The sequence below is a fragment of the Aspergillus luchuensis genome, chromosome 3 (genome assembly GCF_016861625.1).
Source record: "Aspergillus luchuensis IFO 4308 DNA, chromosome 3, nearly complete sequence".
NCBI lineage: Eukaryota > Fungi > Ascomycota > Eurotiomycetes > Eurotiales > Aspergillaceae > Aspergillus > Aspergillus luchuensis.
In genome coordinates this window covers 4,546,377-4,566,957 of record NC_054851.1, presented here as the reverse complement: position 1 = coordinate 4,566,957, position 20,581 = coordinate 4,546,377, and the positions used below count along the sequence as shown (strand labels likewise).

The 20,581-nt window shown below is 47.2% G+C and overlaps 7 protein-coding genes across 7 annotated transcripts; 3 read left to right on the top strand and 4 right to left on the bottom strand.

Moving 5' to 3' along the window:
- Window positions 1-595: 595 nt before the first annotated feature.
- On the top strand, window positions 596-952 carry AKAW2_31537A (uncharacterized protein; the record flags this gene model as incomplete). The annotated part of the gene is made up of 1 exon (XM_041688174.1): window positions 596-952. The coding sequence occupies one exon, from the start codon at window positions 596-598 to the stop codon at window positions 950-952; it is 357 nt and encodes a 118-aa protein (XP_041541985.1).
- Window positions 953-2,312: 1,360 nt separating this feature from the next.
- Window positions 2,313-2,906, bottom strand: AKAW2_31538S (uncharacterized protein; the record flags this gene model as incomplete). The annotated part of the gene is made up of 1 exon (XM_041688173.1): window positions 2,313-2,906. One exon carries the CDS (start codon window positions 2,904-2,906, stop codon window positions 2,313-2,315), a length of 594 nt encoding a protein of 197 aa, XP_041541984.1.
- Window positions 2,907-4,906: 2,000 nt separating this feature from the next.
- AKAW2_31536S (BTB/POZ domain-containing protein) lies at window positions 4,907-5,715 on the bottom strand (the record flags this gene model as incomplete). Its single annotated transcript, XM_041688172.1, has 3 exons — window positions 4,907-5,440; window positions 5,496-5,622; window positions 5,675-5,715. 3 exons carry the CDS (start codon window positions 5,713-5,715, stop codon window positions 4,907-4,909), a joined length of 702 nt encoding a protein of 233 aa, XP_041541983.1.
- Window positions 5,716-10,411: 4,696 nt separating this feature from the next.
- On the bottom strand, window positions 10,412-11,217 carry AKAW2_31535S (uncharacterized protein; the record flags this gene model as incomplete). The annotated part of the gene is made up of 5 exons (XM_041688171.1): window positions 10,412-10,802; window positions 10,855-10,998; window positions 11,046-11,083; window positions 11,134-11,156; window positions 11,208-11,217. The coding sequence occupies 5 exons, from the start codon at window positions 11,215-11,217 to the stop codon at window positions 10,412-10,414; spliced, it is 606 nt and encodes a 201-aa protein (XP_041541982.1).
- An 889-nt stretch (window positions 11,218-12,106) lies between these two features.
- Window positions 12,107-13,547, top strand: AKAW2_31534A (uncharacterized protein; the record flags this gene model as incomplete). The annotated part of the gene is made up of 2 exons (XM_041688170.1): window positions 12,107-12,289; window positions 12,351-13,547. 2 exons carry the CDS (start codon window positions 12,107-12,109, stop codon window positions 13,545-13,547), a joined length of 1,380 nt encoding a protein of 459 aa, XP_041541981.1.
- An 811-nt stretch (window positions 13,548-14,358) lies between these two features.
- Window positions 14,359-15,244, top strand: AKAW2_31533A (uncharacterized protein; the record flags this gene model as incomplete). The annotated part of the gene is made up of 2 exons (XM_041688169.1): window positions 14,359-14,663; window positions 14,722-15,244. The coding sequence occupies 2 exons, from the start codon at window positions 14,359-14,361 to the stop codon at window positions 15,242-15,244; spliced, it is 828 nt and encodes a 275-aa protein (XP_041541980.1).
- A 3,314-nt stretch (window positions 15,245-18,558) lies between these two features.
- On the bottom strand, window positions 18,559-19,200 carry AKAW2_31532S (uncharacterized protein; the record flags this gene model as incomplete). Its single annotated transcript, XM_041688167.1, has 1 exon — window positions 18,559-19,200. The coding sequence occupies one exon, from the start codon at window positions 19,198-19,200 to the stop codon at window positions 18,559-18,561; it is 642 nt and encodes a 213-aa protein (XP_041541979.1).
- Window positions 19,201-20,581: the final 1,381 nt, after the last annotated feature.

Sequence of the window (20,581 nt, the reverse complement as noted above, 5' to 3'; positions counted from 1 at the left end):
GCAAAGCATAACACTCTATTTTCCTCGGATCCCTGTACCACCTTCTAGATTATTGTAGATCCTTCGAAGGGGTTGGTGAGGAGTCGGTGGAACAGAATCTCCTGCTTCGAAGCTACCCAAAAAGATCATGTTCTCTGATGGCAGAAGTTCCGTCTCTCCCGGTAAAATACTCTTCCTGACCCTAGCAGACTGCTTCAAACGCGCGTGCCTACGGGCTGATATTAGCCTCAGCCTGTTTGAGCGATCGACTCCTTCACTTTCAAGCAATGAAGATCCGGTCCCGTTAATTTGTCCCTGACTTCAGACAATACTTCATTGCGGATTTATAATTGGCCTTGCAAATTGGGGGTGTTTCGATACAGTGCTTAAGCATTGTTGAGAGAAACCAAGCTCTGGTTAAGCGAAAGTCGCGCGATATGTTTTCCCTTGCCGCTCATTATTCCGTCTGTCCAAGTATGACTGGTGTTGAACTGACTATGGCAATATCTGGGATTGAGGCCTTCTTCTTAAGGCTAGAGTAAAACGATGCAGAGACAATGTATCTGGAACTGAAGCAGGATATCGAAGCCAAAACGGTCAGTCAGAACTATGCCTAATGTTCTCATCATCCCTGATTGGTTCGCAGCGGGATCTCGACCGAGCTTTGGATGAATTGCAGAAAAAACGGCCAGGTCAGAAAAGGGGACTAAATCTGGGAGAACGGCCGCTCCATCTCATTCGATCAATTCTCACACTGGTCATTCTATACCTCGAGCCGATCAAAGTTGTTCGGCCGGTACTACAGTCATCAGCACACAGAGGGCAGTGCCGATTGCAGGTCGAAGAATCACACGCCAAATTACTAGGTCATCTACTTTGCCCGGTGATGACGAGTCTCCGCCGTCTTGGTCAATCGCCTTCATGGAGTCGAATAGTGTTGTCATGCTGTCGCCTGATGATTCATCGTTTTTAAACCGAGCTCGCGCGGAGGACACGGCCACGGGTGCCGCAAGCCCTCCAGATTCACCGGATGGTCTTCGTATAGCTCCCGCGAAGACAAATATGCTGTATATCAGCTATCTCACCCTATGACCTTGCGGCTATCTAACCAGAAGATGGGCATGGAGATATGCTTGATGTTAACCAAGACTTGGTGTCTTAAAACCCCGACTTCATGGTGTCAGGACATTGATGGCAAGGGCTGACAACATGGGGTATTCGGGTTTGGACCCAGTTACGCCAGGGGATGATCTTTTGCTGCTATCACAGTTGACGTCTCAGCTGGATATCACCGTGAACATGGGCTTACAACCACAAACGTGACCTGAGTTCTGGGTGGAATGGTTGGGTATGTTTGTTACAGCGACCGTCCTGACGTGCCCGCAGGCTTGGAAGCTCCCACTAGAAATGAGAACGTAATCCTTCCGAAAGCTTGAAACGGCCGATGGCTCCCACAGCTCACCTGCATGATAATCTCGATAACAGCGGTTTTTCCGCAAGACTATCGGCTCCGGGTACCCCAACGTCAACCAGGATCGCAAAGAATCTGCACGACAATGTCTCCGGCCTAGAGGACATTAATGCACAGCCTCGGGTGTTCGTATCATACTAGACACCTATGGTGGATTGGAGTCCACATAAACAGTGCAGTTATCGAGACACAGTTGGTTGAGACCAGGTGAGGCAGCCTGGCAGCCAAGATCGCCGGCGCAGATCCCCTCCGAGCCATCGAATATGACCGACTGTGGATCCGACCGGGGGCAGCACGTCGTACGGTCGTACTACGTCACGTCACGTGTTGGTTCTTGGCGCACGCGCTCCCGCTTCAGCGCCAACAGTACCTTCGCCACCCCAGCAGCAGGTATCTTCCTACCCAGGTTCCAGAAATGATTCATTTGTAGCTGTGGTGAGTAATACGAAGGATTTTCTATTCTACAGCTAACTCAGAGCACAGATGCTGGGGTCGCACAAGTTATTGAAGTTGGATTGCAACTTTTGTGGAACAATTTAACCGGCAGGAGCCTCGCCGGACAGTTGCTGCAAGATCACGAAACTCACTTTTCATCAACATGTCGATGACGCTCATCGGTGTTCACTTTGAGGGCCTCTTCACCAAACGTACGGTGATACGCTCGGTCAGAGCCCCTCTAGCGTGATTTTCCTCCATCCGACGGCAATCTGAGCCACCCTCCAACCCAGCCACATAGCTGACAAATGAATCATTTTTGAAACCTGAACTTGCTCCCTCAGGCATGCGTAGGAAACCTTCTTCTGTAGGCAATGTGGCAGTCAAATTCTGACTCGACATCTGGACGCTCCACACCTTATGAATCCTATAGCCTTGCCCGTCTTGGTTTAGGATGCCTCCATTGAGGGTGTGGAGCGGACTTGCTAGCTTTGGCGAACTTCGCAGTCCAAGAGTCGGTCTCGTCCTCAGGCCATATCTCATAGCAGAATTCTTCTGCGCCAGGCACAGTGGGGTGCACCAGTTCGATCTTCTTGACGCAGCACGATCCTCTTTCCCCCTTTAAAATTGGCTCTTCGACTGCTTGGTAGTTTGTCCCTCCATGCGGGTTGAATCTTTCGGGAGGTGGAGGCGTCACGACTGTGACTGTTCCCCCGTCTTGTGCAATATGAGAGGCAAAAAGAGCCGATGCGCCGTGCATATATCTGCTCCAACGTTGCTTCGATTTATGGAGATGCCGACATTGCGGATGGTCATGGACCATGAGAGGGCCCATCGCCGTGGTTAGCGTCTGCATCCCGTGTGCGTCTGCCCATTGCTGAACGATGGCACGGGGTACGCCGCTCCACATCACCTGGCGGCCCGGCCGCCATGCGGTTCCCTGGAACTGTTCGCAGATCTGGATCGCCTCTGCGGTGGTGAGGTCTTGATGGAGATACTCGATGCCCACTGACGAGCACATGTGGTTTTGCCCGACCAAATCCCACGTCCAACGCGGTGTCTGGGATCGGGCTGATGGGCAAGGAAGTGGTCGGTGGGGCGATTAGAGATGATCTACGGTCGCATGTGACGTCATCATGAGAAGATCCACGGGAAGAGCCTACACCTACATCTCACGTCCGCCATCCAGCAAACATGCTATGGACGGCATGGGATCTAGATGTCAGAACATTTATAAAAGCCGACCCACCAGGATGGTCCTCTTATGCTGCCAGTCGTTTAGGCAATGGCGTTGGATAATCCCAGCGAATTCCAAAGATGAGGCCAATTCGGGCTGACCAATTCGGAATGAATGTAGGTAGATTACGTTTTGGCTGACAAAGGCGAGTTGTTGTTTCACCACATAGAACCCCAGTTGGTAATAGTCCTGATTCATTCTCAGGGGTCTTCGCATATTCCCGAAGCCATCTGATAAGAATGCAATGCATTGGACCAATATATAGACATTGCCTCTTATCAATGGTGGAAGATATGGACAATGGCAGTATATTAATTCGCAAATAGCGACCAGCTAGTATCAGCTACTGTCTCTCGCGGGGAACCCAATGCCTATCGGGGAAGCTGGATAATACCCAATCCAGCAGTAACAGCCTCTGGCGTATTCTATCAGGGCAATAGCGCGCACCTGGAAGGGTTAAAGGGCGGTCTGAGCTCCGTTCTTCACTCGCCAGCACTTGCTCTACGCTCCCGCCGCCCTCATGCCCATGAAATCGCCGCCTCATTGTTCAGAAACTTCAGCGATCAACCATAACACCTCCTGACGAAGAGGCCCGGTGCATTTCAACGATGGGTAGAAATAATGCAACTTGTCAAGATCCTTAGCCAGCGGAGCGAAAGGACCTTGTGACCAGATGGGTGTCAAAAGCCCGCTTCCAATCCGCGCCCTTTTCCTTCCGTCACGCATGGGAAAGCAGCGACCACTGCCTACTCTGGAGGGGTCATACACGAATGTTGAGCAACAGATTGCGGACTGACAAACGGCGCAGTGGAGTTGCAACTCCAGGAGAAGGAACCGTATCGGTTGCAGCCCGGCTCTATCGGCAGCAAGAGGAAACCAGTACCATTGAGCCTGTAGACGATTACCGAAGAGCCTTCAAGGTGCTGACTAAGAAACATTGCCGTCCTACGCTCCTCAACCTCAATTGCGACAGCCGCTATCTGCTGAGTTAGCATTGTCCGATACAAGAATAACAGCGCAAGAAAGACACACCTTATGTGTCGTGACAAGGGTACTTACTATGAGACGCTAGTAAGCGGAAAAGCAGCTCTCGCATTGCCATGGTCTTCCAGAGTCGCTGGGACGGAGTATGAGTAAATCCGAATGCGTGCCGATTGTCCCAAGGCAACAAGGCATCGCGCCCGTGAGCACGGCGACTTTGATGGCGAGAAACGGACCTCACTGTGCGATTGCGTGCGGCTAAACAGGTGCCATACTGCAGATCTACCTTCTCAGTTGTCCAACAATGCGCCCTGGGGGGCCGACCCACGAGCTGGGGCTAACCTATTGGTCATTCTTGCTCCACAGGGGCGCTGCTGACAGCTGGCCGTCCATTCTTTACAGAAGGATCCGTATGTTTCAATTTCCAGGGGCACCATAACAACGACCGTGCGACATCCGTGCCACGAAGCAGATGTACCTTCCACACTAAATACAATGGACAAGTTCTCTTCCCACTAAAACCCACCATGTCTGCTCAGGCGGTGTTTTCGAGCTTTTTCGGGCGACCGGAATGGTTGTCCACAATCAGTGCACCAGCTATGTACAGCGCTGTCATGCTGCCGAAGGCCAGTTCTGCTCTCGAAAGACCTAGTACAAAGCCCGCAGTAGAAACGTCTGGGCGTTTGTCGCACGGATGGAACAGGAACAGAGCGGAAGATACTCGGCTTAACAATCTGATTGTCACTAAATAGAATTACTAAGCCTTACAGTCTAGGCGGGTGAGGTTCTGGACAAAGGCACCCCTACCATGTTCTCTTTTCCAATTCGACAACTCGTTCTATCAAAGCCGTGGACAGTTCATACACAAACTCGGGGTATTCTTTTCGAGCGTCATCAAACTGCCGGAATTTCTGAAGCGTACCGAGATGTCGAAGAGCAAAGCGTATGATAATTTCACGTAGGTCTGATCTTGGCGGACACTGAGACCCATACACATCGCTGACAACCGTGAGAAATCCGCAGTCGTCCCAGTTATTTTCCATGTTGGAATTCAACTTTCTTTTGGATATATCTTTCAATCCTTCAATCATATACTTATCGGCTATAATATAGATTTGCACATTGGTCTGTGCACGCCTCCACTGCCTTGAAAGAGCATCTTGGGAGATACGCTCTGTCGGTAATATTCCCTCTTCGTTCGCAGCAGATTCATTATCCGCAGCTGGATCATCCGTATCGTCAGGTGAGTCATCGTAGTCCGCACGGTAAAGAAAATCAAACAACTTGGATACGATGAAAGGGTCATCGTGAATGTTGATGACGCGGGATTCAGATTCCTATGTATGTGGAAGTTAACGACCAGGCTTTGGGTTCTATCGCCAACCCATTTACCTCGAAATTACCATTTGCCGCCTTGTCGAAAAATGGCGACTGTGGGCACACAATGCAACAATGAACGTGGAAGGTTGAAGATTGGCATTTGACCGCGAGATCTGAGAACTTCCCATCCTCTCGCATGCTATAAATCATGTCTTAACCCATGTCTCAATACCAAGATCGAGGTAAATTACCGCGACAACAGTGCTTTGAGGGTATCAAAACCCGCAGACATGGTGCGTCAGGATACCCCCCGTGGAGTTGCTTCACTATTATTCTCCTGACGAACTTCGTGTCTCGTCAAGAACTGTCATGGCCTGTGGGAATGGAGATGGTCACATGACCTGACCACGTCATCATCTCCTTCCTGGCTCCAGGTTTCTCCCGTCTGACCTTGAGTAGCTGGGAGCCGGATCAGGGTAGGGCCGACACCCCGCTTTTTACCGGCCCTAGAATTGTGTTCGGAAACGGATTTACAAGTAACCCGTGCCAACCTGCTCTTCTGCCGTCTGCACACCATGCATGCCCTCCCATGTCTGCCAATTGTTTTTTCTGTATGTGTGGTCGAGCTTTCCGTATCTCCTTGTCTACTTTGACAAAGAAGCTAGTTTATTTATCACTCGGCTCCAGCTGTCTCTGCGGTCATACTTGGATTGTAGCGTGATGGGCCCGATATACATACTAACAATATATGTTACACCATAGGAACGTTCATTAGAAGGGGAGAGTTTAGGCTAAAGCTGCTTGAATTGTCGTTATCTAGGCTACGTACGGAATAGCTGTGCGCGAGCTGAAGTAAACAAAGTGTATATGGTCACGTGATGCCGATAAGCAGCCTTGCCTACTAGGGAGTAGGCGCACCAACATCTTGTTTTCACGCTTGCTATGAGTTTAAATTCCAACTTGGCCTTTTTTTTGACGATTAGCTCTATGTTTACCATCGTGTCCGGACATTTGACTCGGCACACATGGTGTTTGTGCTGGATAGTGGCAGTCAGGTAGACAACAGAACGTCGCACGTGTAGATTTTATATATTGTATGCTTTTCAGTACACGGGAAGTAAACGCATTCTCGCGAATTCGAAAACAAACAAGTGCACCACTGCGATTTGCCCGATCTTCTTGACTTTCTAGAAGATGATCAAGAAGAAGCACAAAACCTTGGATTCCGACCCATCTAGAAACTTGAGGAAATACTCTTCGCCGTCGTGATAAGTCGTATGCTTGTGCGACACCTCATGCCGACTGACGGCATGGACGTGTGCCTGCTGGCACGTTCCAAAAACTATGTTGCAAGACGAGCATTTATAACGAGAAGGAGGAAGATGACATTGCTCCATATGAATCCAAAGATCCAGCGTCGTATCGAAAACCTGATCGCAACGATTCCACTGGCAGAGCATCCTTTCGCTAATGACTGCGTATTAGTCAAGCGTGAAAACAAAGTCTATCAACAGCCAAAGCAGACGGAGTGGCGTTTGCTGAAATGACGGTTGTAAGACAACGCTTGAGTTGACCATCTTGACTTACCCGGCGCTATTGATCATCAGAGACAACCCAAGTATAGATGCTTGTTGTGAGCTGGTTGTGTATAAGCAGCGTGCTAGAGCACCTCTGGAAGAAACTTCGAACCACGATGTGATTCCGACTTTGTAAGATATTCTTAGCCAAGCACCCTGACCTTGATCAAGGAGGGAGGTATGGCCTATTTTTGTGCGGTGCATACCTCTTGTTTTACCTGCATACACTAGGCAGGGCACGTAGAATTGACGTCTAAAATATCTTATGACGAAGTACCATCCTGCATGTGTGTAACATTCCCAAAGATCCGCCTCGCTAGCCTTGTGAAAACCCCTCCATGCCCTGGCGGGTCCACACCGGTGGCAATCCCACCTGCCCGGCAGAGAGATAGGGGTTGCTCAATATATGTGGACTTAGCCTTTCAGTGCTGGACAACTCACCATGGAGAACTGGTAGCTGGCGGAACCAGCAGCACCTGGCGCCAGGAAACAACCGTCAGGACCGGTTGGCTGCGAGACTGGGTGGGTACTTGATCACTTTTAGCACCACACCTACAGTGCGGACACGCCGCCATGGAGGTCGCCAGGAACCATTGTCGAAAGCATAAAGCTAATGCAGTCTATTAGTCTGCTGCTACATTAGCATGAGACTCCAAGGCACTATGCGAGATGGGGCCACATGCGGCGGCACCGCTGTAGGCTAGATAGCCATCCTGCCCGTAAGAGATGCGATACTGAAAACTCAAGCAGCTCAAAGGGCCGACTCAGCAATGCCAATAACAAATCAACGGTTGGGCGGCCTATCTGGTAATCCTATACAAACGATCGTTTTCCAAGCAGAAGATATCTTAACCATCAGAAGTCTGAGCAAAATCAATTTTTATATACAGACTACAAATGATATAAAGAACTATCAGATACTATTTGAAAATCTCTTTAAATATACTTAGTAGTATATTATATTACATTATCTGTAGTCTATCTGTCTTTAATAAAGGTTCAATATATTCCATATGAAGGAGAATTATGAAAATCCGAAAAGGATTATGAGTTATCTACTCTTATATATATACTGTATATGTAAGTTAGAGCTTCTCAAGTCTAGTATTGGCTGAGATATAATAATATCAAAAAGACATCTTCTATATGGGATAGCAGGATGGGCCGCCAAACCGTTGTTTACGTTCACTAGCTAGTTAGTTATTAGTCAGCTGACGTCCCTCTTTCCTACAATAGGAAGCCAGACGACATTGAGCGATAGTATGGGCCGAAGATAAATTCCCTCATTAGACCCACCTACCATTGTATCAATATCGTTTGAAATCCTTTTTTTTTTTATTTTTTTTTCTCCCCCTCGTTATTTCTCGTTAAGACAACAGAACCCTGGGATCTGGACACTTGGGGTCACCGCAGCATCTAGGCCTCAGCCGGCCTATACTCCGGCCAGTATATGATGGGCCTGCTGGGCGGGCGCCTGGAGGGTCATTGTTGCATCTGGCATGGTCTATCTCATTGCCCATAGCAACACGCCTCCACTCCTGCTGCGAGTCCTCGGGCTGTCGCTGTCCGCCGTTGTTATGCTTCATGTCTAAGGGGTCTCTGTGCGATTTGGACCCATGATTGGCGCCATCATGCCCGAAGATGCCGGGTACTGGACCATGCTGGGGTTACACGAGAACTTGGAAGTTTCTGATCTGTTGATCACAATTTTAGGTGATTATTCTTGACCAATCTCGGCTAGTATCAGATCGCTCTAGCGAACACGTGTTCAATAAGCGTAGCTGATATTGACAAATATATCATCGCTTGTATTTATATGCTTACCAATGGAGGAGCATGGTCTTCTCGAACAAATGGACGTCACTTAGTGCTTGCCCCTGCGTCACTACAAGGCATCTGTTGAGTGATTTCCCGCAAAAGAAAACTCTTTTTCGAGACCGGGTATCAGTTAGGGCCCGATCTCTTGTCGCGAACTGCGCCCTCTGCGAGGCGGACTGCTGCGCCATTTCTCTGTTCGTTGCACGGTTCTGGGCCCATTGTTCAAAATTCCCAACCGTCGGACGCTGTGAGCCATCCGATAGGCGCAGCTGATAGCATAGTACTATAAGCTCCGCGGTGTACACCGTTCGGTGGATTCATTGAGCCAATTATTAACCACCGTGATGCCATAATGCTCTGGTCTTGATCTTACCTTTCTGTGTAGCTTCAGTGCAAGGAAACTTCGCTAGCCATTCTATCTCTGTAAGCTGAGCTTGAAGTATGATTTCTTCTTGCTGTATATTTTCAAAGAATTCCGAAGTGTCGGGTAAGTCCCGGTCTTGGTCGCTAATAACATATCTACACATGCCAGATTCTCCTAATACGGAACAAGAACTGCATGACTTCAGTCGATCACTCAATGCCGACCAGATCACTTGTATGAATAGCACAGGATAGATTAAACTTGGTTTTGTATAGATGTTTTGACCATTCAGTAAGTTCATAGCTCTTCTGAGTACCTGCAACAGAATGGATGATTCATTGCCCTGACTTTGCGATTGTGACAGTTAAAGCAAGCGTGAGTTCGTCGTTTCGCCATGCGCTGCTTAGCATTGGTACAGACTTCAGCCCCATCCATTTTGGAATTGTCTGCCAAGGAAGAGAAGCTCACATCACCTGGCACCATTGAAATAGTGTTATGGCTGTTATTGAGTGAAATAAAACAATGACCTTGGAGATTCTTAAAGAGCTGGTAGTGAGTATACGTTTGAATTATCACAGCAAGTGCGATAGGTAGACTGTCCTTTGATCATCAATGAGAGGCCGGTTAGGTGCACTGTCCATGGTTAAAGATAAGTGCTGCTGAGAGTAATGAGTAGCAAATCTTCCCGTTCCGCGGAGCTAGGTGGCAAGATTGACATGAAGGATGCAACCGTACTAAGTTCTCGGGTGCACTCAAATCGCAAATAGTTCGACGGTTAGGTGGACTAGAAGGATGTGAGATGGGAACACGGCTCCTGTGCGCCGCTCCCGGCGGATGGATCTTCTGTACTCGGAAATACGTTGACACGTGCCACATTCAAGGTCCATATAGATGTTATATGAGTAACGATAACTCTTCTGCAGAATGAGTTTTATAATTTGCCAGGTATGACACTTCAACAGAAAGAATGCCTGGAACCCGAAATAGGGATTGCAGAACAGCGATATTGCATAGCTCATCAAACAAACTAAACATCGAAACTGCCATGAACAAGATGATGCAACAAGTTGTGGCCATAAATACTTCTATCGCACCACTTTCATGATCGAAAATACCCGGCCTGGAGCCCTCAGAGGCTGACATCACGATCTATGGCCGCGACCCATGTACATTCCATCTGTCCAGGCTTATCTTCAGTTGATATGAGAAGTGACCGTAAGAGGGGGTACTTACATAGTTAGGAAGCCATCGATTCCATTGTGAAGCTCCTCACGTGTCAACGCGCATTCAAGTAATGTTCTTTCGCGTGTCCATCCCAGATGTTTCGTCATCAAATCAAGGGCGAGGGCCTCTAGACCATCGAGCCAGGTCTTTAGGAACCTCTTTTGTAAATGGGTAGAGTATTCCGACTTTAAAGGAATCCTATACTGATGCGAAGCCACATTGATAAAGCCATGATTTGATAGTTCACTGTCATACCGTTCAGGTAAACTGAGCTGTCTTTCATCTTTATAGTAGGCTGTCTGTAGATCTTTGTAGAAACTATAAGCCGGGCCTTTTCGGTTGTAAAGATCGAGTGTGATTCCGTGAAGCTCGACCACTCCACATGGCATACAGCATCTGTAATGAACTTTGGTTAGCTGGGTATGTAAACATAGCCTCCTATACATACCTAAATGCTCCAGCCAATAGACATTTCAGCAGTGAGATGTCACCGCCGAGGTCATTGATATGCACGAGGCTAACATCCACGTATGCTTCCCACCAGTCAGGTTGTGTAAGATCGATAATGTAAAACTCACAGTTCAAGGGTACCCTATGGATAAGTTAGTCCAAGACTAGATCATTATGCCACAAACATACTCCGAAGGCTGCATATACACAAAATCAAAGCCAACAACCTTTTCCAATCAGCTTGGTCATTATTGACATGGGATCAATCATGATTTACCCGGCAACCAGGGTTCTTGTCAGCTATAACCGGGATTAGTTGTAAGGCTTCAGTGGCAGAGATGAGAGCCATACCAAAGGACATTGCCCACAGACCAAGGCCAGTTCTCAGATCAAGCACATAACCCGTTCGTGGTATGATCGAAGAGTGTTGTCTACACTGCTCTAGATCTTGAAATAGAGAGGCTTGTTCGCCTTTCCACAATCAGATCAGTATCAAGAATAAGAGTAAGTTAGACTTACATTGCCGCGACCCTTCATACTGTTATAATCAGTAATGTTCTATTGATGTGAGAGGAATACCAAAGTAGAAAAGTATACCTCAACGATAGGCCAGGGGTGTCGGTCGCCATGTTTCTGAGGATATTCTCGACCACATCGTGTTTCCCGTTCTTTGTAGTCATCCCCTATAGGTTCGCTAAGCTAGAAGATCTACTATTAGAAAATCATGTAACTCATGTGGGACACTTCTTACATCTCCAAATGAGCCTTAGGCTCATGGGTTCCTGATGAGTCTTATTGGCTCATTGAAGATGAAAGAATAAAGGCTTGGGCGAGGACAGGGTCGGGGCATGTAGAAGAAATCCAGGCCTTATGGGCGGTAGTCCTTAGTATTATTACCTCCAGCTATGTAGAGTCCAGAACAGCCCCACTCTACAGTGAAGATAGAATTTAAACTACTACGTGACAGGATATCGGACGAAGATTCACTGAACGTTATATGGCCCTTTTATATTACATATAGCGTATAATTGAGTTTATACGCTTCTGGCTAAGATGTAGCATGCTTTGATAAGCAGATGACATCCCTGATCTACGTTATCACCCCCTCATATACTATTGGCCGGTGCTATGCAGTCCTACTTCCTGGGTGTTATGTTAGATCACGTGCCTACCCCGCTCACACCACAATAGAGCCAAACGAATCTCTCCGCAGTATTACAAACATACAACACCTTTAGACTCAACTCAATATGGAGGAAGGTGGATATAGTTTCCTTGAAGGGGTATCATCGCCATCTGAAAAATCCATCAGAGATTTAAGGACTGCTCAAAAGGGGGAAAGACCAACGATAATTGGAAACTTCACAGTATGGCGAAATCCCGATTCAAAGTTCTCCACTTTAGTCCGCGACCACATGCATCGAGGAGCTTCGGTATGTTATCCTTTTATGCATGTTGTATTAATCTTGTCTAAAACATACTGAGTATTTTTAGTCCCTGCTCTTCTATTTGGGAAAGGAGCAAAATAAACATTACATAGAGCCGAGAATTGTCCGTTACGACGGTGAGAGCACTCAGCCGCAGACCTTTGTCATTGGTACTCCCAGTGACAAGAAATCTCGGCTTGTTGTCCTATTTCGGCCACTCGCTGAAGAGCTCTGTAGTGGGAATGGATTCTTCGAAATATGCTCTGGCTCCTTTGCTTGGGATGAACATCGGGTATATGATTGGTTCCAGCCGGATACAGATCGGTCTGGATCAAGGTGGGAACCAATTTCAGTCGGCTATAATCGGGTTTTGGTTATCCAGGCAGGCACACTGGTTCGATTTAGTCCGGGTAAAAGCCCGTGTGATTTCGTATGCATGGGCTACTCCGACAGCCAGGCGAACCTTACGCGAAGCGACATTAAGTTTGAATCATTGGTTGCCCCGTTCTTACGACGTATCCCTGAACATAAGAGACTCCAGATACTTTGCAGTCCTGTACTACCAGTCCAGGATCAGGGATACCAGAGCCTTAGAACAATGGAGCACAGCAGTGATCCACATCTCTCTAATCCAAACACGGAGTTCAACCCACCTTTCCGGAAAGACTGGAACACAATTACGCAGGTTATCAATACCCTGCGCAACGAGGAACAACAAATGATTCGTTTCCTTAATGGCGATCGATTCGAGGACATCTTTGCAAGCAACCCACCGAGTAAAATCTTCAGAAAAACCCCCAAGTCTGAGAAGCTTCGTTATTTGCTGGATGTCCAAGCGAAGACCTGGCAGTATTTCAAGGATTACCCAGATTTTAATACCAGAAAAGACAATAATAAATTCTGGGAAACTATCTATCGCGAAGGCTTCCGTGGTGGAATGCAGAGTGCCTTTGCGTCTAAATACCGCTATGACGAGGAGAGTACACGAGCTATACTAAATCGGGGTGGAAAGATCCAGGCTCTCGCAAGCGAGCTTGCGGAGCCTGGAGTAGCTCCATTCCTTCTTCCGGTTGTTGATCGCCTTGGTGAGATTTCATACCCCAGTATTAAAAGACTGGGCGACGAGATAAGGCATCGATGTCCCGAGACATTGCATGCAAGTTCATTGATACGTGGAAAATGGGAACTGTATGCAAAGACATATCAGATGTTTATAACTTCTATGGAGACAGGCATTTATTCCGATTCCCCTACCCGTATGTAAAGTGTTTTCAGCGGTGGTTTTGACCAGGTCGGCGTTTGTTAGGTAAAGGGAAGAAAGAAAGGGGCAAGAAAGAATGATACCCTAGCCAGGGTTACCTATCACCTACCATGATTGGGGGTCACTTGGTTTTTGAGTCTATATTGTGGGGCGGATTCTCGAATATGGGTGCATTCAATTTGCCTTTACATAGTACGACCAGCCGCACATACACGGAGTAGGTAGACCGAACAAGTACCAAGTTTGCCCATCTGACTCGGCCGTCTGCGGCACCCTGGCCCAGGTTGCTACGTAGTACCCTACCCTGAACGTAAGCAATGGAAACAGGATGGTTGCAACCAGATGATATACTGATACTGTATTTCCATTAATAATATGATAATGAACCCTAGCTGTTTCGTAATTACCAAAGGAGAAACCACTTGACTATCACGCCTTGCATATCTCAAGTCTGATCGGCCTTCGCCGAGGATGACCCGGACCTTGGATGGCCCGTGATTACAGAATGGGTAAGAAACAGGCCCGAATTGTAAGATTATTAATGATGATGCACTGGGACGACGCCGGGTAAGGGCCGATCTATGAAAACCTAACACGGATCACTCGAATTACGCAAAATTTAGGAAAAGGACAAAGGATGGGACCTTTTCCCAATCAGAATATTCCTTAATACTAATATTATATACTCTGCTCAAAAGTCGGAAGTCTATCACTTTTTATGATATGTCTCTTAATTCCACGTTAGTCTCTTTGTCCTATCTAAAGTAGGTTGGTCAGAAGGGAAGTGACAGGCATCAATACGTGGAGTACCAAAATGTCTCAACTCGCCCCGAGTCAAAGAACCGCACGAGCAGCTTTATATAACCTCGGGTCAACAGCCTGGCATCCCGGCGCCCTTGATCAAGTACATCTTGTGACCGAGCCAGTGTTCTCGCAATCCAGTCTATTTCCACTGGCAGCCGAGACAACAGCCTGGCACCCTAGGTCCCACGCTCGACTTCCCTTTGCGACCGAGCCAGTGGCCTTGCAGTTCACTCCTTTCTTACCTGCAACTGAGCCACCGGTCTGGCATTCCAATACCCAAGCACAACTTCCCTTTGCGACTGAACAACCAGTCCGGTATTCATGCTCTCAAGAACGAACCCTGTTCGAACTAGCTACTAATTAGAAATCATAGGTCCAAAGAGCAATTATCATATGCCACTGAGCCCCTCCTCACGCATTCTGAATCCCTGACCGCACGTTCCCTGCTGCCGAATTACCCAAATATATCCGATGTCGAACATGAATGCGATATTATAAGTATTATGGACGGGATACACAGCTGTATAGGGAACCTTGACTTCCACGCTGCAGCTTCACTATTAAAATCGATAGAGAGTGCCAGCCTCTATAGTCATCATGCTAGATATTACCCAGATCTACAGTTTGATTACAAACAATACATCCAGCAAAAGGGGCCGGGTGAATTGACAGTACACGAATTCTGGAAAACGTACAATCTTTGCTGGATAGCCTTTACCAAGGCTACAGACATTGACCTACTTGAGGACTTAGGGGACACTCTTATACTTATCTGTGATGGTCTTGAAGGGAAAGGTCTGGTGGACTACCAGATAGGTATTTGGGAAGAAATCATTGTCGCCTGTTTTATTAAAAGGAATAGAGAAAGAAAGCTAAATGTATGGGAGAGAGGGTGAAGGTGCAAGGACAGATATCCGCACGCGACAAATATACAGTTTCATATAACTGGCAGCAATGGAAGATACGCCACAAAAGAAGGTGGAAAAGATTTTGTCTTCTTCTGTCAGTAGTTTATCATAAAGCGATGAAAGCTAATATCAAAATCGTGCAGGTATATATGTGTGCCTTCAGACTAAGTAAGAGGCTGATTTTCTGACTTGACGTTTCCAGGCTAATCCCGTCTCTTCGTGCTCTCGCTATGCCCCCACTCCTCTCATGATTTCATGTAAGTGGAGGCTTTCACTGCTTTGCCTTCCCCGGCCTTGTCAAAAAAGTGCTCCCAACGCGATGCCTTTGCCTTTTCGATTGTTTGAGTCCTTACGTGCCGGTTTTGTCGCATCTCCTGGAAGAGGTATATCAAGTAGATGTTCGTCAAGAACCTTGAGTTTGTAATAGGTGTAGAATCAAAACGTGAGGTAAAGTAAATGGAGAGGCTACATCTTCTGGTACAAAAGAGATGAGCAGACGGGTTCAGAAGGATGCTCTCGGTCCAGTTTCTGATGAACCAAGTTCAGGAGGCATGTATGAAAGCAAGTACCAGTCGTGAAAGAGGCTTAGATATATATATACCAACAACATAAGCAAGTAACATTGAGGACCTGAGCGTCCCCCTCATCAAGACCGAACTAAGGTTTTGGCACTTTGTCCACTCCGATAATGGAAGATTATGGTGCGACGAATATAAATAACGAATGCGCCTGATGTACCACGATCGCTAACATAAGTACATGGTTTTTAGGGCGTGAGGCAACAAGCAAGTAGGGAGGTCAAGAAAGCATGGCCTGTGTGTACCTCTTGAGGCCAGACAACCCACTAGCGTCACGCTCACGCCCCCTCGATATAATTCCGAAATACTAGGGCGTTTACTGCCGGCAAATTTCTGAGACGGGACGTTGCTTCTAACGTATTTAGAACTTTATTGTGCTATGTGGAAAGCAATCGATTATCTTGGCAGTTAGTCACATTGGCCCGTAGCAGTCCATAACCAAGGTTTCGATGTATGGGGGCCACTACGAATTGTAGGTAAACGGATAGTTTCTACTGTAGGCAGGGTGGTAGTGCAAGGCACGATAACTCTTCCTCGAAAGGAAGGACTGTAAGGACTACTATGACCACTTATTGACCAAAATTAGAGCATATTCAGATGATGCAGTACGCACCGCGGCTGCCCCCCAACATTCATCTCAACGTCATCAGACGCTTCATAAGTAATGGAAATCTCGGTTGCTATCATCCGGCTGCTACGAGAAACGGCCGAGAGGTGCTTTCGACATATTGATCTAGCCTGGTCAATTTGCGCAACCGTGATGTAGTGGCAGCCTAGCAGTTTTGCATGCGATGGGGCTCGCAGATATTGGCAAGCCCCGTGACGGATGATCTGCCCTGCCTTTCAAGACCTGAGACATTATCTTTGACACCTGAAAATGTTTCTGCCTGGGTATGGTCACATGACTTGTGGCCCAAATTATCAATAAACCAGTTTAGCCAGATATAGGTCTTAGGCAACCTAGGCAACCCCGCGAACCAGCAATCATTGCACAGACCGCCTTCTCTTGGGGGCCTAGTGGGGCGGATTCTCATTGGTTACGAATCAGCCCTCCGCAGTCGGCTTTGCCATACCTAAGGATTTGCTAATTGGCCTCGTCACCTGACAAATTGGGTCACTACGTACATCCCGCAGTGTCCTCACTATTCCTCGGTCTCTACCGCTGCGGTCCGACGGCAAAGTCACTGCGGCGCTAGTACCGTGGGCCTTGTCACCGTGGCCCATGCCTGCGTTGTCGTGTCGTCGACCTACCAAAGATGCTAAAGTGACGTTCCGGAAGCAGTCTCAAAGGGGACGATCGTGCCCTGTAGTGTGTAGAATTCTTGCGTCGAAATGGGGTACTCCCTCAAAATAACCCGAAAATCGTCTAACTACATACAGGCAAATTAGAAGTGCGTTTAATCGTATTGATGGAGCCAAGCCATTATTCCCGCATTGAACGGGGAAATGGCTTTCTCCAAGGATGGCATTTTGTCCAGCAGTTGTCGAAAGTCAGCATCACCCATAAGGATTTCTATATTTCACACTACATAATCCTGTAGGATCTTTTGGATGCGCCGTGATTGAAAGCGTGCGTTCTCCAACCAGCTCGCGATTGCATGGTCTCTCTGATACCTAAAAGACAGTCTCAGGACAGTCGCATGGAACTCACCCTCTAAATCGCTAGTGATACAATCATCTTTAAAGTGTCCCAAGGTGCTTGTTTATTTCCATATATCAGGAATGGTATCAGCCAAAGAAAATGCTAACCTGGTAAGGGTCTAACTTAACCAAGAACACGTGATAACCTTTGCTAACCGTTTGCTAGTATCATGATCGACATATTAAGCAAGGTGCAGGACTATACGTTCTAAGGTTTTACGGGGCTAACTGCGCAGACTTCTAGGCAGCATGAGTCATCTTCATGCATAAGTGATCTTTGACCAGTTCCTTACTGGGAGTTGAGTATCTGTGACTGCCTCGATAGTCTCCGCATACTAGACATAGTGTAAAGGGTAATCACCGTAACCCATTGTTGGACGGTCAGAGTACCCGAATAAACCCGCAATTTCAACCCCAATGTCCTTGCGTATCTGCCCCAGAGACTGAAACCGTTCGAAGACGATAGCGAGGCCTCCATCCTTGTCGTCGAACTGGATCGCTTCCACTGACGGATGTCTACCTATGCATATGACTACATTTGCGGCTTCAAATGAATCGCAATGTCTGATTGCTATTGAACGCAATGAAGGTGGTAAAGGAGTTGCACAGTGAGGGCGTTGCACTCCACATCTAGTCTCTGAGCAGGGAAGTTCCTGAAGGATCCAAAAGTATCTGGCTTCCCACAGGTTTCTTACGTCACGTGCCCTCCAGTATCTGAATATGTCATGGCTCCAAAATGGAAATTGAAAGAAATGATCTCAAATTGCTCTGCCGAGTTCCCTTTCCCTCAACCAAACAATGCCTACAGACATTCTCTGGCTGACCTGCATTGGCTTACTACGTAATCTTATTGTAAAAAATACATACCTACACATTATCACAAATTGACCCGTGCGCGAGAGAATAAATAGATCACAGAGCAACTTCCCTTTACGTCCAAACACCGGTTGGTCGACGCCACGATAATGTCTATGAAGGTTTGATGAAGTTGCTTTCCAGTTGATCGGTGACTATTCAGTATCTCACATTCATCAAGATATACAGGAAGAAATACCGGCCACGGCTCTACCAAAACTTCCTTCCCTACTTACTTAGTCTAGACTGTCGGCCGAGAGAATGTAAGACTTCTGCCTCGCGAAACGAACGAAGTCCAGCCACAAGTATGTGGTCAATCTCAAACCCTAACTTGTACACAACGGCGCCGGATCCTAGCTCAGATGTATATTTTGTGAGTTGCTTCTTGTTTTTCGAAGCAATGAACGGATTCGCTTTGAAACCGAAGTAGCTTTTGTATTCTAACCAGTGACACAGGTGCCCCTGAATAGATATAGGTCTCAGAAACCGGATATCAGGTGTTGGATGTAGTTGTACTTCTTTCTGCTCTCTCTCTGTCAAAAACTGATAGCCAAAATATCGCAATTGGTCGATAAAAGCTGTTTCGTGGAGTCTTGCTTGCTCCATTTTCTTTTGCATTTTCTTTTTTGCCTCTGCTCTGCCTTCGGGGGTGTTGTCGGGCGGCAGCAGTCGAAGAGCAGCTTCAATGAGCGCCAAAACGATCATACGGTCCAACTGCGTGTCAATACGGCCTAACAGCATATCAACGTCGGGTTTCGCAAATCGGAGGCGACATGCCATCTTGAAGACGGGTTCGACCGTGCCTCGGGGTATCCCAATATACGGCGGAACAGAATCATCAATGACCGCTCCAATCATCTTCACCTGCATCTGTTGGATTCTCTTTTTGCGCTCGTGCGGTGAGCTCCGTAGATGCGTACTACTGTCTGCACCGCATGATGTCTGTGTACGGTGATTATTCGAGCTCCGTATATGCTGTTCTTTTGAACGAGCAGATTTAAAGAATCTGTTGCACTCGTCACATCGATGCCTAGGTGACTGTAAGTGCTGTTTCAGAGAATGCTGATCAGGGAACCGTTGGTCGCAGTCAACGCAAAGGGGCATGTTGGACTGAGAAAGAACTATCTGGGATAAAAAATGAAGCATTAAAATACTTCCACAAGACTAACACTTGCGCACGTTCAAACAGAGCTTTGATCTTAGCACTGCTGAGGAAGAGCTGTGTTTATAGTGGTTTAACCTCATGACAGCGAAGAAATTACAAATTACCCAGGCCCTCGCATTGACTCTAATTGAACACGTCATGTACCTTGAGATGAGGTGTGATAGGCAGAGAAAATTGTTGGTGGCGGCTAGAGCATGCATACTGATTGGTGTGAGAGGGTTCTTAGCCTGTAACTTGCTAGCGCGGGCACATGTATTCGTTCAGAAGTAGTAACCTTAAGAAACGCGAAGACCGTGGAGTAAACGTGTCCAAGGCTAACTGGCTGCTCGGAAGCGGCTTATAAGGCGAGAGAATAGGCACTGGCCTACTAGATGCTATGCGGCCCATCAAAGGAGTGGACAAAAGATTCCGAGTACCGAGAGGCCTACGCTGATTTTGATTTTCAATATCTGAGGGGCTTTCTTGGCGAAATTCATGGCTTGACAATAATTGCCGTCATGGACCTGGAGAGGTATTTCGGGCTTTAAAAACATATGTATATGAATGGTTTGCTAGTTCATATATATCCTGGAGCATGAGAATGCCCACTACGGTAGCTTTAGACGATATGTTATACTACCACAGACTTATCTCAGCCAATCCCGGCCTCAGGAAGTTACTGATATAACAGGACATTTGAAAAGCATAGCTGGCTCACTATCATCTCTAGAAGTAGGATACGCAAAGTTCGAAACCCCCAGCAAGCCGTACCGAAAGACCCATCAATTCATCCCATCATATCCCAGCGCGCCATTACTCCAGAGCATTCTATCAATAAATTCGTTTCTATTCAACACAGCCCGCTACTGGAAAGTATACCTGCTTTACAAAAATATAAATACACTTAAAGAAAACCACCGGGATGCTCCCCACGGTATCAGATACTTAGGCAATGCTTCTCCTTAACATACCTCCGCCAATGCATGTCATGGGATGTTAGTTCGTTGCAGTAATTACAATAACTGTCATTCAAATGTTCATCCCGGAAGTATCGTATCAGGCCCTTGTAGTAGGCGTATTACTTGACACGCCGGTTAGCAGATCCTG